Source organism: Ciconia boyciana, chromosome 9 (assembly GCF_034638445.1).
Source record: "Ciconia boyciana chromosome 9, ASM3463844v1, whole genome shotgun sequence".
NCBI classification, from domain to species: domain Eukaryota; kingdom Metazoa; phylum Chordata; class Aves; order Ciconiiformes; family Ciconiidae; genus Ciconia; species Ciconia boyciana.
Window position 1 is genome coordinate 39,080,994 of NC_132942.1, and position 15,773 is coordinate 39,096,766.

At 39.1% G+C, this 15,773-nt stretch overlaps 1 protein-coding gene across 5 annotated transcripts in view; it reads right to left on the reverse strand.

The window, feature by feature from the left end:
- Positions 1–2,737: 2,737 nt before the first annotated feature.
- ADAMTS18 (ADAM metallopeptidase with thrombospondin type 1 motif 18) overlaps positions 2,738–15,773 on the reverse strand; it is an 80,118-nt gene continuing 67,082 nt past the window's right edge. For all 5 annotated transcript variants that reach the window (XM_072873383.1, XM_072873381.1, XM_072873382.1 and 2 more), the window contains 5 exons: positions 13,155–13,359; positions 10,631–10,822; positions 10,042–10,254; positions 8,460–8,607; positions 2,738–4,733 (listed from right to left, as the gene is read on the reverse strand). In XM_072873383.1, the coding sequence (XP_072729484.1) occupies positions 4,618–4,733; positions 8,460–8,607; positions 10,042–10,254; positions 10,631–10,822; positions 13,155–13,359 (874 nt within the window). In that variant the 3' untranslated portion in view covers positions 2,738–4,617. The remainder of the gene's footprint in view (positions 4,734–8,459; positions 8,608–10,041; positions 10,255–10,630; positions 10,823–13,154; positions 13,360–15,773) is intronic.

Here is a 15,773-nt window from a genome sequence, read left to right on the forward strand (position 1 = left end):
TAGCCCTACCTGGTGTGTGTTGGCTGTTAGAAGGCAAGCTCTTCGGGCCAGAGCACGCTTCTGATATTACCTCTACCTAGGGCAGAGGCAGTGACTTCCCATGGGCAATGCAATGCAAATGCTGTAAATAGCAACCCGCATCCGTACCATTTGCAGTGCAAGTCTGAGAATCAATACGGCCCTACTACCAGTCTGTCATTGCCTGTTCCTGTGGGAAGCAAGTGTTATTTGCAAGCTGCAAGGTGAAGAACTTTGGAATGTGATATACATCGAAGGACATGTTCCAGCCCAGCCCGAACCCGGATTTGTTCTGAAGAGCAGGGGATGAAGAATATCTATGATAGTGGTGCACAGTGTGTAGGAAGTAGACAGGAAGGTCAGCTTGATTTGGCTGATGTTCATACAATATTGGCTGGGGAGGAATTTAAGGTATTTCTAGCAGCTGCATCTCCTTATTTCAGAACTTTTTTTGATGGCAAGAAAACTTACTGCTTTGCCAAAAACTCACATCTCTGTAGTCCCTGATAACTGCCAGGCTAAGAGTTTGAATGATTCATATGTATTGCTTTCCTCTCGTGATAGTCACTATCTTGGTTAGGACTCAGCATTGAACACACCTCATTTTTGATTTGTTCCACTGTATCCCAGCTTCCCTACTGCCTTTCCCCTCTGCTATCCTCTCAGACCTCAGCAACGCTCAGCGTTTGCTTTCGAAACAGAGTCAAGATAAAGTTCCTCAATATTGCTCTTTCAGACCTTATCTGCATGGAGCTGCCTTTGAAGTGTTCTGCAGTGTCCAGAGAGACAGCGAGCCACGAGCAACACTTTTTCTCCTAATCACAATGAGCTCACTGTTAACATGTTCTTTTCCTATTGTTTCTTGCTGTACACTCGGGACTGTAAGCCTTTCATGACCTGTGTATACAGTGTTGTACACAATGGGATCCCAGTGACTCAGTAGGGTTGGACTTCTATTACAATAGAAATAATAATGTTAATTTATTTTATTGATGCTTTTGAATAGGATTTGCTGAAAAATAAAGGAAATATGGGATGTGGATCATGTTACCATAAAACCACATGCAGCGAAACGTTCATCTGTCTCCAACATTTCATGTCTTCTGGGCATCCGAGATAGTTGAGTTTGATTTACACAATCAAGCCATTCATTAAATATCTGTTTGAGTTTTAGGCAGATGCATCCTTTACCTGAGTGATGAAATCTGACTACAGGAAACGGAGCTACCCCTTTGTGAAAAGACCCCATTCTGCTTTATAAAGTGAGCCTTGCAGCAATATACTTCTAGAAAACTGCCAAGCTTTGTATACCAAATATCGTTGTAAGGGCTCAGCAGTAAAACAGTTGTGGACTTGGGGTTGATCCAACCACACAATAGCACATCTTTATGCAATATTTCCTCTTTCAACATCCATCTCCAACACTGTAATTCACTGACAACCGTCAGTTCATTTTAATTCCAAAATTCTAGCCCAGAACACAAAGCAGTTCAGAGTCTGAATTCTTGTGTGGGCATATTAATTACTTAAATCACTAGTCCAAATCATGTTCAGGAGAGCGCTTGCTGGGAATCCTTCAGGAGCAGACTGATCTATTGCTTATTATCGCTTACTAGATTATACTGTAAGTCAGAAGCATGCTCAGTATTTCCTATCAACAATACTCTGCGTAGCTTGCTGTTGTCAGAGAACTGAGTGATGGTGAATGAAGGGAAAAGTGGCAAATATATATTAGAGAATATATATATAAAATGATCCGGTGAATCGATGTGGTCCCTACTAGGGATTGGCTTGGAAACTTCTTAGCCAAGTCCGTTTTAAAAAAAACAAAGTACCCGCAGGCAGATGGGAGAGGCTGTAAAACCTAATGCTATGTTGAATGAGGCGTCTTATCTTGCAAACCACCTTGCAGATAAATGCATGCAGGGAAGAATCATGCTGGTTCTGTGATACACAAGTTTCCACTGTCTTTGGTGAGAGAAGCGATAGGTCAGTGTTGTCTTGCACATGGTGGGGGTGCAACTGTATTTTTGTGTGTTTTAGCTTTTGTGTTGTTATGAAAATAAAACCCATGAAGTTTTGTCCATCTTGCCGTTTTGTGCCTGAAATGGGCACAATCTAAGCCAGCTGCTTCGATGGTAGGGTAGTCATTCAAATGAGAAACATCTTCTGCTCTTAAAAGACAACTACAATATATTCACTCTGTTGAATAAGCGGTCGTGCATTCCTTGCTTGCCAGTATAATGGGACCTTCAAAAGTAGAGAAGTTTCACATGACCTTAGCACATACGCCTGACTTTGAGTGCCTGAAAGGAATGACCTCCATCCCATTCATCATAATGGCTTGTTAACACTCAAATCCACTGTTTCGAGGGTTCCCGCCAATATTAACCCATACAAGACCTGAATGGTAGGGGCATGGTTAGGCAGAGGTCACACAGCTATGGTGGCTAAATTTCCACTGCCCCAAAGAACAGGCTTTTCCTGTGGGCAGCTTTTGTCACTAACCCTCCACAGAACTGGTGTAGGTTCAGAGTCACGGACATTGGCCAATTACGTAGCAGGCAAAAACAGAATAATGTTTTACTTAAAGATTCTATGGGACAATCAACACAAATGCAAATGAATGCATACACCACTTACGTTACTTGATATTTACTTATAACCTCCATATTTTATTCATGAATTTTACAATTCCAAATATAATGAAACAGTTAGAGTACTTTATTACAAAGCTTATAAAATAATTAAATATTACACTTATATTTTTTGCTTTTTTTTACACCATAATTCATACTTTGTGACACTACCATTTTCTTTCCTCAGTTGTCACTTAAGGAAGTGAGCAAAGAAATATAAAGGAAAAGCTATGCATTAATAAATTAATTATTTTACATCAAATAATAAAAAGGACACAATTATAAAAACAAAACAAAAAACCCCTTGTAGTTTTCCTAGAAAAAAGGTTATAATTACTCAATGTCCAATATCAAGACAGAGCAGTGTAGGTTGAGATATGTTTCCAATCATCATTTCTTAAAGTATCACAGAATACATGTTTTTAATTTAAATTGTTGCAAAAGGAACTGCTAATTTTAAGTGACCACTGTCTGGCATTAGTGCTGAGCTAGCTAATCTTGCACTGAAACGATACTTTAAAAAAACAGTAAAATTGAACTACATTCATCAAACGAAGTTGTGGGATTGGGTGGAATTAGATAAATATGTCCCTTGTAGGCACTCCCCAGAAAATTACAGTAGAACACAGCTCTGTCTCAGAATGGGTTTGGCAAATAGGTTGGGTATTTTTTCAAGGCAGAAACTTTTTAAATTGTACCATTTGATAGATAGTGTCACCAAACATCTTGATACTGAGTGATTACAAATATAATTCTGTTTACCTTTCTTTTGTTTGCTGGTGGATTCTGAACTAAGTAAAAGTATTAGGAGAATGTAGAAAAATAGAATTGACTTTTATTTGGTTAGAGTAAATCATCCACTTATCTTTTTCATTTTTTTTCATATAGCCTGTGTGAATAAATAACTATTTAGAGAAGTTTAGCATGAGTTAATGGACTGTAATATTCTTGTTATTTCCTTTGGGTAATGGATGAATCAAAATTTGCAGACAGACTTGAGATTAAAAGGAAGACATTCTTTAGTATCTTGGCATTCAAACAACCTAGCTTCTGAAAAAAACTACTTTAAAATATCAAGTTTAAATTTTAAAATTACATATCTAATGAGCTTAGAAAGTTGAAAACATAACCATTGAGCTCAATAAATCTGAGTTCCTTGAGTTAGTTGAAATATGAAATTCTATTTTACTTGTAACACAGCAATATTAAAAGTCCAAATATTCTAATGCTGAATATTTCTAGGAATACATTTCAAGTTACTAGTTAACCACCTCTGATTTTCTACACAAAGCAGAAAATGAATTCTTCAAAACAATAAAAACGTTAGCATGATGCAAAACTTGCTTTTCCAGCAGCAAGTCTAATAGAGAAGCACCATATATCTTTGTAGTGCACTATTTACTTCTTGTGGTCACACGTGTGATGCTGCGTTCTCCAAACAACAGCCATTTGAATGTCTTTCTGTGAAAGTGGCAGTGGACAGCTTCCTTACCCTGGGACGATAGTATCATAAAAAAATATGACAGGAAATGCTTTTGATAGTGGGATCTGTCGTGCTGCCACGCGGAAACCTTCCTCCTCGAGCTCCCATCTCTTTTGCTTTGCATTCTGGTAAATTAGCCAGAAAAGGCTTCCTTGCCTTAATTTCTTCCTCATAACATATGACAGTGCAAAATGACACTTTTAAAGAAAGAAGAACTGCCCCTTGAGTCTCAGTGTTCAAGTGATCCGTAGTACCCTGTACTTCAGTGAGGTCAGCAAATAAAGAAAAAAAAAGAAAGAAACATTCCTTTTTCAACATATATCCAACCATTACTGTACCTCAGACTTTCCCTTAGTAAAAACGTCTCTTCCATCAGTGGTTTATATGGCATCATGTCTTGCCGCAAAGCAAAGTTAACGCCAACATAAATTGAAGAAGAGAATCCTGTCACTGAAGGGTTCAGATAACACGCTGCTATCAGTTCTTCTTCGTGCATGATTTACAACATTGCTTGCCATAAAATTTGTGGTTACAGACACCATGCTGGGGTACCAGATGACACCAGCTGAAGAAATCCACACAAGAAGGATCATCTGAAGGAGAGAAATCCAAGCAATATGGTAAGACTGTGTTTTAGCAAGTCTACAAGTCAGGCAATAATTCCGCACACTTGTATGCATTTGGCAATACTAAAAACACGATGGGTGACTCAATTCAAAGAAGAGGAACCATGAACTGGCTTTCATCTCAAAAATACAAGTTTCTTTTTTTAATTTGTTAAGGGATCAAATTTGTTAATTTGATAGAGATAGAGCTAATATAAAAGGAGGGTCAGAGGCTAAAGGAATTAAAACATTTAGAGCACACTTTGAAGTTCAGGAAAACAGGAGGAAGTTCCACTGTAGAGGACAAAAAAGTCATCTGTGTTTTCATCTCTGATTACAAAGGTTGTTCTAAAGCCAGGTACTTGTACAAATGAGCCTGCTCCATGCTTGATGCTGATTGCGCGTTGCCTTCAACATCACATGGAGTTTCCCTGCACCTCAAAGCAGTGTCAGCTTTGAGTGTATGTGCACATACACACAAAATGCATGGAAATCTGAATGCATGGACCCTACTCTGTGCACGTGGGCACAAAGTGCTCTGCTATGTGTTTGTGTTCCAACACTTTCTAGAGGGACTTATTTCTCTCTGTTTGACTATGCAGGGAGCCTAAGAAATCTCTCTTCTTAGACACTTTAGTTAGCTGGCGTGAATCAGGCTTTTAGGACTTCAACTCTGCCATGTTGGTGAAATCTTAATTAACTGCAATGAGAAAAGAGACAGGCTGATGATGTTGAGTTCTGAAAAGCCCAGCTTTTAATTACAAATACAAATAAACCATATTTTTCAATTAAGATTTTATTTCACTTAAATTTACGTACAGATCGTTTATACACACAGCCCAGTTGCTTTAAAAACATCTCTCCTTTCAGGAGCAAACAGCTGCTCCTTTCTACAGTTTTGTAGTCGATGCTTTATGTTTCTTTAAAAGACCAGAGTGATGATTCATATGGATGATTTATAAACAAATTCACCATGTCTGAGAGAGCAGTAAGACATTTAAATGAGGTTTAGCAAAATTTATAGCTAAACTGAAATCTCCTGTGAGCATGGGAAAAGATTCCATTCGACTCTCAGAACTACTGTTTACATGGTCAATAAAAGGAATTTACAAGGAGACAGTGAAGAAAAATCTAGCCACCGTTGTCTGTGTTCTCAGGTCAGCTAAGCTGAGTCACAGAAGACAAATGCTCCCTCACATAGCACAGATAACTTCTTCATATTCTGTGGGCCAGGAGTCATCTCCGTCTCTCTATAGGAACTTCTTTTGATTAGTCACCACTTTGCCTTTTTTGATTCCCTTTTATATGATGGTAAAGGTGATTTTGTATACCTTTATCACCTCAAATTTGTTCAAATGAATAAGAAAATAATTTAATAATAATGATTTTTTAAAGGATGCCATTTTATTCCTCAGTTTTTAAAAACATAAGCTTGTCTGTAAATGCTAATGTTATGTAAAGAAAATACTGTCCTTGAACAGAGTTGTCCAGGAACTCGGAAGCTCAGTACTGAACTGCAGCCTTCCCACTCCACAGCACTGCCTTTCTATTTTTTATTGGGTGGCAGTAGGGATGAAACTGGGAGTTCAGCACCAGCTTTCACGTTACTTCATCTACTGTCCACCAGACAGCATTTGCCGCTGGGAGGACCCAAAGCAGACAACAGATGAAAAACACGCACAGCACAAAGTGAGGAAAGCTGTTCTGATTAGGTCAGGAAGAAGCTCTCCTGCCATGGAAGGGTAAATTTTCAAAAATTATTAATTACTGTTTAAAAGAATTTATAAGCACTGAGGAGGCAATGTTAATAAATCTTTATGTCCCTTTTGAAGATTGGAGTGCAATGCTAACATTACAGAGGTACGGCTGAAAACTTTACTCTTGGGACCTAATCCAAAGACCACTGGAATGAACACAAAGAGTCCCACAGACTTCAATGGATGTGGATCAGGCTGTCAGTTCCTTATTTCTATTTACTCAAGTATTTATATGTTGTTTAAATTTTCACTCATTTTAAGCAGTTGGATTTACTAGGAGTTACGGTGACCGTAACTGCATCTAACAGAGGGATGGAAATGACCCAGTTTGTCTAGGAAAGTGTGTAAACTCTCCCTGAAACATTAATTTCTTGACTGTGATCACTGAGCTGGAGCTGCATGGCTGATAATAGAGACTGATTTGCTTCAATGTGATTCCAGCACAGCTGGTTCCCTCTCTTTTTGCTGGTTTAGACAGAAAGTTAGAGAGCAGTGAAGAGATAATTGATCTCTAGAGCCTGACGACCCAGTTATAATAAAGGGGAAAGGGCTCCTGCAGATGTGAGGAGAGAGAGAAACAGGCCAAGGCCAAAATTAATAACAGACATTACTCCAGACATGAAATATAGCAGAGGAAGGCAGGAGTGAAAGAAAAGTGCTTGCTATATCGTGACAGAAAAGGATGCAATACAGCAACTCCAAAGTACAGCAGAACTTTTTAGGAATTAATTTGAAGCGTTAAGAACATTTACTTATAAAAACAGCAGAACTATTTACTTATGCCTTTTAGGACCATTTCATCTATATAAGCTTGTTTGAATTCAGGTCCCCTGATATATCAGTTTGATACTGTGCATGTCTTCAGTTGATGCAGTAGAGCGGTCTGTTAAGATATCACTGGGTTTTACAGGCTCTCTGTGCACAGGGAATGCCAGGAATTGGTACAGGTGAGGGGGGTGGTTGGCTAATGTCAATTTACAAGATGCAGGGCCAGAGCTTGACCTTTCCTCCGAATGCTATTACCACCTTTCTCTTGCAATCCGGCCTAGGTTTTATAGAGGTTACTTTCAGCTCCCAGTTTTAAAATGGTAACAAGACAGTTAATGTACACTACTTTGAAAGTTAATGTTTAAAGTGCTTTAGCATACCTAGGTAACTAGCATTATATGGGACAAACCTGGACCTCCATGAGCTTTTTTCCCGCTGTTAAGAAGGAGTCACAAACTGTAACCAGCTTGTAAGCAAATATCTGGGATGGGGCTAATGCACCTCTCTTTTTCTGTGGTGGTTCTGAGGGAATTCCCCTTACATCATTCAGAGTGACACAAAACCTCTTGCTCCTCCTGCTCCTCTAGAATTGCAAAACACACTGAAGAGGTGGAGAGGGATACAGTAGACATACAAGTGGGGACAGAGCTTAATTTCATGTTCCTGACTGCACGTCGTACACTGATCAGAAGCAGTAAGAAGAGAAAGTACATTCTAGACAAAGCATTTTTGGACTCCCAGATGTGGGTGCAATCTGAAGCTTGGGCAGACTTCAAAAGACTAAAAATAAATGCCAAGTTCTTATTGCCTAGTTCAAAAGTTGCTATTTTTAATCATAAAGCAGAACCAGCATAGGATGCTTCTGTTTTATTCAACAAGATAGTATAAAGATGCAGCTCAGAACCAAACGGCATAACTTTTTGACTTTTTTTTTTTTTAACATATCCCTGTTTTTAAAATCTGCTGTCTCAATTATACTCTCAAGTCTGCTTTAAGAGGGTTCACTTTGAGAAGAGAGATGCTGTAGTATCAGAAAGTAACTGTAAAGCTGGCGAGTCTGGGAAAAAATCATTTATGAAGGAACATGCCCAATACAAATCTTCAGTGGGTGTAACTGGAAAAGGTGATTTTTGCTGGATATAGAGTTCTAAGCAACCAACCCTGCTGCAGCCTGTAAGCTGAGTTTTACCTCTTTTCACAGGGACTGGGCAGAAGTTAGTATTGCAGGCTCTCAGGACTGCTGGTTTCTGATGGGGCAAGCACCCTGAAGCTGGTCTTCCGTGGCGCAGGCACTGTACGCTCCGGGTTTGCACTCCCCCTCCACATGTTACTGTACACTGTAGAGAGGAAAAAAGTAAAAGCCGTCTTTCATTATAGAGACTCTCTGGGAGCCCACGAAAGCCAAGGAGTAACTTTCAAGGGCTTTGGATGATACTTTCAAAGAGAGAGAGGCCAGGATTGGATGTGTTGCTGTTCAGCAATCCCCATCAGGACCAACTTTTCAAAGATGTGTGCATCTGTTCTCCCTTCTGAAAGTTTGGTTATTTCAGGACTTAGCTGAAAATTTGGTTCCTTACTTAGGCATCGAGACAGAAACTGAACATTTTAGAAAACCTGTTCCTGATTGTCTGCACTGATTTCTTTTGAACTCTGAGCCTCTGGGTCCAGTCCTGCTGTCTGAACAGAGATAAAACTCCCATTGGAACCATAATTATGGCAGTATCTGGGGAAAAACACTATGTGTTTGCAGGAAGATCTATGAAGTATTTTAAAATGAATAAGCCTTTTACTTGTATGTGTTTCATGAAAAGTTGTCTTTAAGATAAATGTGATCATTTTCTTCTGATTACAATTGTCAGGCATACATTGTTTCATGTAAATGTTATTAAATGAGTGTGTGTCTCATTGATATGTGACTCATAAAGTAGATAAGTTCCAGAAATACAGAAGCTTGTTTGCAAGAATGTAGAAACAAATACAGACTGATCCCATAATTAATCATAGCATTTAGGGAATTCCAGGCAATCTGTGCTGATGCTCAAATACATTGTGCATATAGATATGTAATAGTTCAACCACAGTGCAGTTCGAAGAAGACTGAGAAGAAAGCGTTGGAAAATAAGCGTGGAATGTAGTGCCTCTCGAGCATGAATAACATTTTTAGGTGACATTCTTCAGTTTCAGGACAAAGAAATGAGCTGCACCAAAGCACATGATGGATGTGGACCAGCTGCATCATGTTTCAGTGGCTGAGTGGAGTGACCTTCTTTAGGGAATGGCTACGTGCAGGAGACACCTGTGGACTGTTAGTACTGGAGATATCTCCTCTATACAATCGGACATTTGACTACGGCACAATGTAAGACTGGAGCTAGCTTCAATCTAGGTAGCTTGGACTCACATTGCCCTAAAGTCACAGTGGTGTGGGCTTCATCATTTTACGCCCCCCAGGTGCTTGTGCCACTCCAGCTAGCATCCATTCTGTGCCATATGATACCACGGCTTTTCTAGGTTTGGTGCTCTCTAAGCCCAGCACTGCAACCTCACCTTCTAATTACAGTGGATACACTGTCCAAGAGTCAGCAGTCACATTGCAGTTGTTTTGTTATTTAACACTGTGTAGTGAAGAGCACTAGGGGATGCTACTTGAGCTACTGTGTAGAGAAACTTATTCCTTTTGTAAACTCCGTAAAAGCCAAGACATGAAATAGTGCTGGAGAAAGAGTGCTAGCTGGGACAGGGAGAGAGGTGAGAAAGTTTCCCATTCCTACCTGCTGCCAGGGTGAGGAATACCAGCCAGACACCACGTTATACAATGTTTGTGATGGACAGGCTCCATTGTTACAAGCTTCTTCCAGCTCAGTGTTTGGTTTCTTGATGTTTCTACATCTTCTCTGAGGAAAGGTGATCAGTTTCCCATGGATGCTTTTCTCACTGCATTTTAGTTCTCGCTTTCGTACACCTGGGCCACAGGAGGCTGAGCACTGCAAAGGCAAAGTATACCTTTTAAATCTACAGAAACACATTCCAATAAAGGAGAATGTGCTATGTGCAAGAGACCCCAAATTATGCAAAACTACAAAAGCATTATATAACTAAAACCACAAAGATCATGTTCTGTAATGTGTAAACTGAAATATGAATCCAAGTCAGTGAAAGTCCTGAAAACAAAGACATCAGGGTATATCTAACTACACCTGGATGTAAAGAACTGTGTTTTCATAGCAGCTTGCCTAGAACACCTGATTTTCATATGACAGCTCAGCTTTCTCTCCCCCACATGGTTTGTGTGTGTCCCTGAGTCAACGTTTCCAAGAGCAGCAAAGGAAGGCAGTGAGCCATGTAACTGCACCACTTTACCTCACTCCAGGAAGAAATCACCCACTGGAGTCGGTCATTTTTGGGGCAGCGTCCTAGCACACAGGTCTGCTGGGATTCAGGTTTATGGTCGCTGCCGCACATACTGTCAGGCAAGATTTTAACCTTGGGAGAACCGGTACTTTTGCAGTAGACATCCCGTTTCTTAACACCTCTCCCACAAGTCTTGGAGCACTGTGATGGAAAGAAATATTCATTTAAACTAGAGGAAATGAAAATTGGCATTATTTGTATTTTACAGCAGAGCATAGAAACCATGACTAATGTGCTGTGTAGCTGCCATTATAATATAAGTAAACTTGAAATTCTATTAGTAAATAAGTAACAGTAACATCTGTATGTCACTTCTAAAACATTGTTCTAAGTGCTTTCTTAATGTAAACTATGAACTCTTACAGCCCTCATGTAGGACAGATAAGTAATCTCTCTCTTCCGTAGATGAGGAAAGTTGGACTTGCGAGCAAAATGCTTTTTTCCCTGGACAGCATAGTTGAAAGCTGGTCCTAGCCTCCCATCTCAAAATCTCCCACGGCAAGATGTTCTCAGCTATTTGTTATTTTGTCCTCACCTTGGCCTAGAGGGATGAGATAGAGGCAGGGAAAACTACCCAGGGAATCTATACATAACTCCTTCACCAAGTGAATCTCCCTACAAGACAGAATCTGATACAGACAATGGTTACGAAGTTTGACCAAAGATATTTTAATTGCCAAGATTACAACTGCAGCTTAGGACAAGTCACCAGTGAATAAATATGCAGTGCTGAACTGTGGTTCAGTTGAAAAGACATTCTACAGCTTTATTTGCCTTAGCATACAACAAAACATGCAAACGAGCCATTTCTGACAAAATGAAGAAATAAATGGCCCTGAAATAATGCTGCCACATTTCTACCTTGTTGCTTTCTACCTTGTTGCATCCTCTTCTAATTGTTCTTTTTACTAATAATTAAGGGGCACATTCCAAGGCAGAATCCTGCACTATGACTATCCATATTAAATCACAAATGCTTTGAAAAGATTTCATGAAAGCAGAGTTGTACTGAGGATGCAACAGGAATACCTGAAAATGCTGAAAATCTATGGTTTTAATCTTTCCCCCAAACAAACAAAAAACTCCTTTCATTTAAAATTACTCTGATTTGTGTAGAGAGGCTGGGTATTTTGCATTTTTTTCCTTTTAACTCCTTTGAGCCTGTGATATAACATCTTTCAGCTGAATCTTAAAATCTTCACTAACTTGTTCAATAGGCCCGTTCGCTACATTTCTGCAGGACTTATGGACTTAATTTTCACAGGCTTATTTGAAAATCCCAACTTGGGATTTTCACACCTCCTAAAGAGGAGGAAAATGGATTATTTATTTATTTATTTATTTATTTTAGAGGAAGGAAAGTTTGAAAGTGTGAATGTGTTTGTTCTTCCTTTTTAAGTATCTAATCATCATACGTGGTTTTTACAATCTCGTGCCACACTAAGGTTTCCTTCACATACACTGGAAAAAAATTTTCTTTTTGAGTGTTAAAACTCTGTTACGACCGACTATTGAGTAGTTACTCATCTGTCATAGTACATTACAGGGCACTGTCCTGGAGAGGCAGCCTGTACTTCTCAGCTGGGATGCTTAGGTCAAGATGTTCTTGAACACCTAAAGAGTAACAGTACCAAGAAGTGTACACAGAAGTAATAGATGTTTCAGTAAATTTAAATCCACCTTGGATCTCACTAAATGAAGATGGAAAAATAAAAATAATGCAGCTCCTTTTGATATAAGTGTACTGTCAGCTCTCTCTTAAATCCCAGATTTCCCAGTACTTCATTTATCCTTACATTAACAGTTCATACCAGCAGCAACAGTAGAACAGAGACGAGTTTTGTATAAGCGTGTGTGTGTGTTTTTTAACTCAGGCTGGTTTAATGTCAGGCAGTTTGCAGGCTTGTGAAGCAGGGTGTGTACATACAGGAATCTGCCCAGGGGCCTTATGCCCCTCATGGCAATTAACTGCAGCAGTACTCTACTTGCAGTAGAATAGTTACTCTAACAAAGGCAAAAGTACAGAAGTGATTAGTGAACGTGTAAATCACAAATTTATCAACCCACAATTCACATATGTGTGTGCATTAATACGCAACTCTAACCTCAAATACTTCTTCATTCCTTGACTGCCTGTCATCTTTGAGAAAAGTTAATATTGCTGTGGGAAGTAATCTCAGAGGGGGATTAATGGCTTTGAAGAATTCACAGAGCCTTAAGTTATGAAACCAGAAAAAATTATCCATCTGTTTGTATGTACCAAAAATGTCCACTTCTGGCAAGCCCTCCTGTCCGAGCACTTAGGAAGGCTAGTTAAAATATATACATAGTTTACTTACTATCTTCATGAATAGCGCCACTTGCAAAATACTGATCTTCACAAAGTTTGCACTATTATTCTTTCTGAGCAGAGTTTTTGGCAATATTTTCATTGTGCCAGCAGACAAAAATGTAAGTTTTTCCTCCAGATTACCTGAGACCATAGGCCAGTGCTCCATTCAGGTGGGCAGTCCTGACTGTTGCACATCTGCAGCTGTGTAGGGGTGCTGACAGGACACAGGGAATGGGCCACTACCTCTTCTCTTTGGAAAGCCCTTTTCTGGACACACTGAATGAGACGACTTTGTTGCCCTCCTCCACAAGATTTGCTGCATGCGCTCCATTCGCCTGTTGACCAGCTTAAAGGAGAAAATGTATGTTAGAAACACAGGAGTCCAATTAGCTTTATAAAATCAATACATATGAGCTACCTATCAAACATGAATTATTCAGGGATTCTGCTTGGCCTACCCTCCTGATGTACTGATATCTGTTCAAGCAATCAAAAAGCCTTAGTTACACAATCTATCTTCAAAGCATGGAACATTTTGCTAGGGATGAAATTTAAGTCACACAACTAGAAAAACTAGTATTACTTATTTACAATTCTTATCTACCAGAACCAACTTGCCTATGAATCTGACCTGGAATCTGGAATTCCACAGGGTCTGAAAGAGAGGCTGTCATTGAGGCTGGTGGAGTATCTAGAAGATCTAAGGGTCTGGCTAACAAATCACCATTCCTTTTTAACCGCATCTATGCTTTTAATTGGAAAAAATCTCTCTAAAAGAGGAAAAGAAAAATATTTTCTAAAAAAATGGCAGGATGATCATTTTTGTCACTTTAGGTGCTGAAGAGACCTCCAAACAGACTAACAGACCCGAGGCCAAAGGAAGAAGCCAGATAGATGGAGAGAGTTCTGTAAATCGATAAGATTCGATTATTGGCAATTTCTGCCCTTTGTTGTACATTTTTTCTTGTTTACATGTCTCTCAGAAGACAGGGCAGAGGAGGAGGATTCACCTAAGCTGATATAAGGGAAAAGCCGGCATGGCAGGGAAAGAACAGGGCCAATTTATCTGAGCATGTACCTCCCAATGCATTTGTGCATAGATACACTCACACAGGGCAACAAACGTTGGCATGGTGCTGTCCAGTGGTATTTATGTCAAACCTTACTAGCCTCTATTGACAAAAAAGAACTTGCTTGCTAAAATCAGCAGTCCTGTCATTAGTGTCTGGAGGATTTAAATGTCCTCAGACTAATACATTTGGCAGACAGATGATGTAGAATCTAAATAAAACAGAGGAAATTTAACCAGCAAAAGCTGTTGGGCAAATCTATACTCCAGTCACAGGCACGCTTCAGTTACGCATCATGTCACTGAAGTTACACAAAGTCTGAAGAATTATTGCCAATTGCTTAGGATAAGTTCAGTTTTGAAATGTCAATAGCTGCTCGGTATTTCTATTATTGAAGCACTGAGTGGGTCCCCAGCCTTTGTGGAACACTTTGCAAACATACAACCACGTGTCTTTGTCCTCAAAGGCTTACAACATAAGACCATAAATAACAGCTAAATAGGAAAACAGAAGTGAAGAAGCAAAGGAAATTATGAATGACTAAATGATTACTCAAGTTGAGAATTCTTATTCAAAGACCCAGCACCAAAATTAAACTAAAGATTTTAAAACAGCAGTTTTACAAATTTTTAATAATTTATACCACAGAAAAGGTTCTCGTCTCAAATCCGACTGCTTGGCCTATCCTACTTCCATGGTTTCTCACAGCATCAGTCCTGTGACCACTGGAATAGCTGCTTACATACACTTTTAATGACAAGAAAGCTTTTTTAACTTTCTTTTCTTACTGTGTGAAAGATGAACAGCATCCCATTTGCCTGTCTGTTCACATCTGCCTGAAAACAAAGCTAATTTTAATCTGTAAATGATGTATAAAAAGCCTATTTTGGAAAAATCCCTTTGGGAATAGAAGAGATCCCAACTCTCGGTCTAGTAACTTCAGTAACTGCCAAAAGTAGTGGGAAATATAAAAAGCACTAATTTAAGGACAAAGAAATATTAATGTGAAAAGTCAGTAGTTATGTAATTCCAGAACACGTCAGAAGTTTCCTTTTTGTCTGATTTATAAATATTTGGACTATTGCAATACAAACTTCTGGAAAAAAATTATAGTTTTAATCCATTTTACAGCTGTTAATTAGTTTGCCTTGATGTTTCTGACAACGGTGTTTGGTAGAGCAACCAAAAGTGTTCATTTTAAGAGTTTATTCACCATAACTGCCCAGAAAGTTCCCCTCTTCACAGAGGAGAGGGCAATAAACCTATTTTAATGTCCTCTAGTAAACTACCATTTTCCAAGATTATCTGGGCTGTGATCCAAGAGTATCTTTCATTAGCTCAAATAACTAAATAATTATGACCAGATTTGGCAGCTCTGAAATCCAACAACAACAGTGTGCAGTACCGATGCCTTTCTGTGTTCTTACTGTTGGACAGTAGTTTGTTCCTACTCAGACTAATAAGTCTTTGTTCTTATGCAGTAATTATTCCTTATTGACCTTTGTAAGTCTGGAGCCACTTTTATGTCACAAAACTGACACGCTTGTATCTCATCTGTTATTCACCTCCTTCTCTTGCCTATTATGCCTACCATATTTGTTTTTGCTTTATTTGCTGGCTATTAAGCATTCTTCGTTTCCTCCGTGGTATTTATTAATACTACATTTTTTGATGTTGGCGGTCTCGGTTT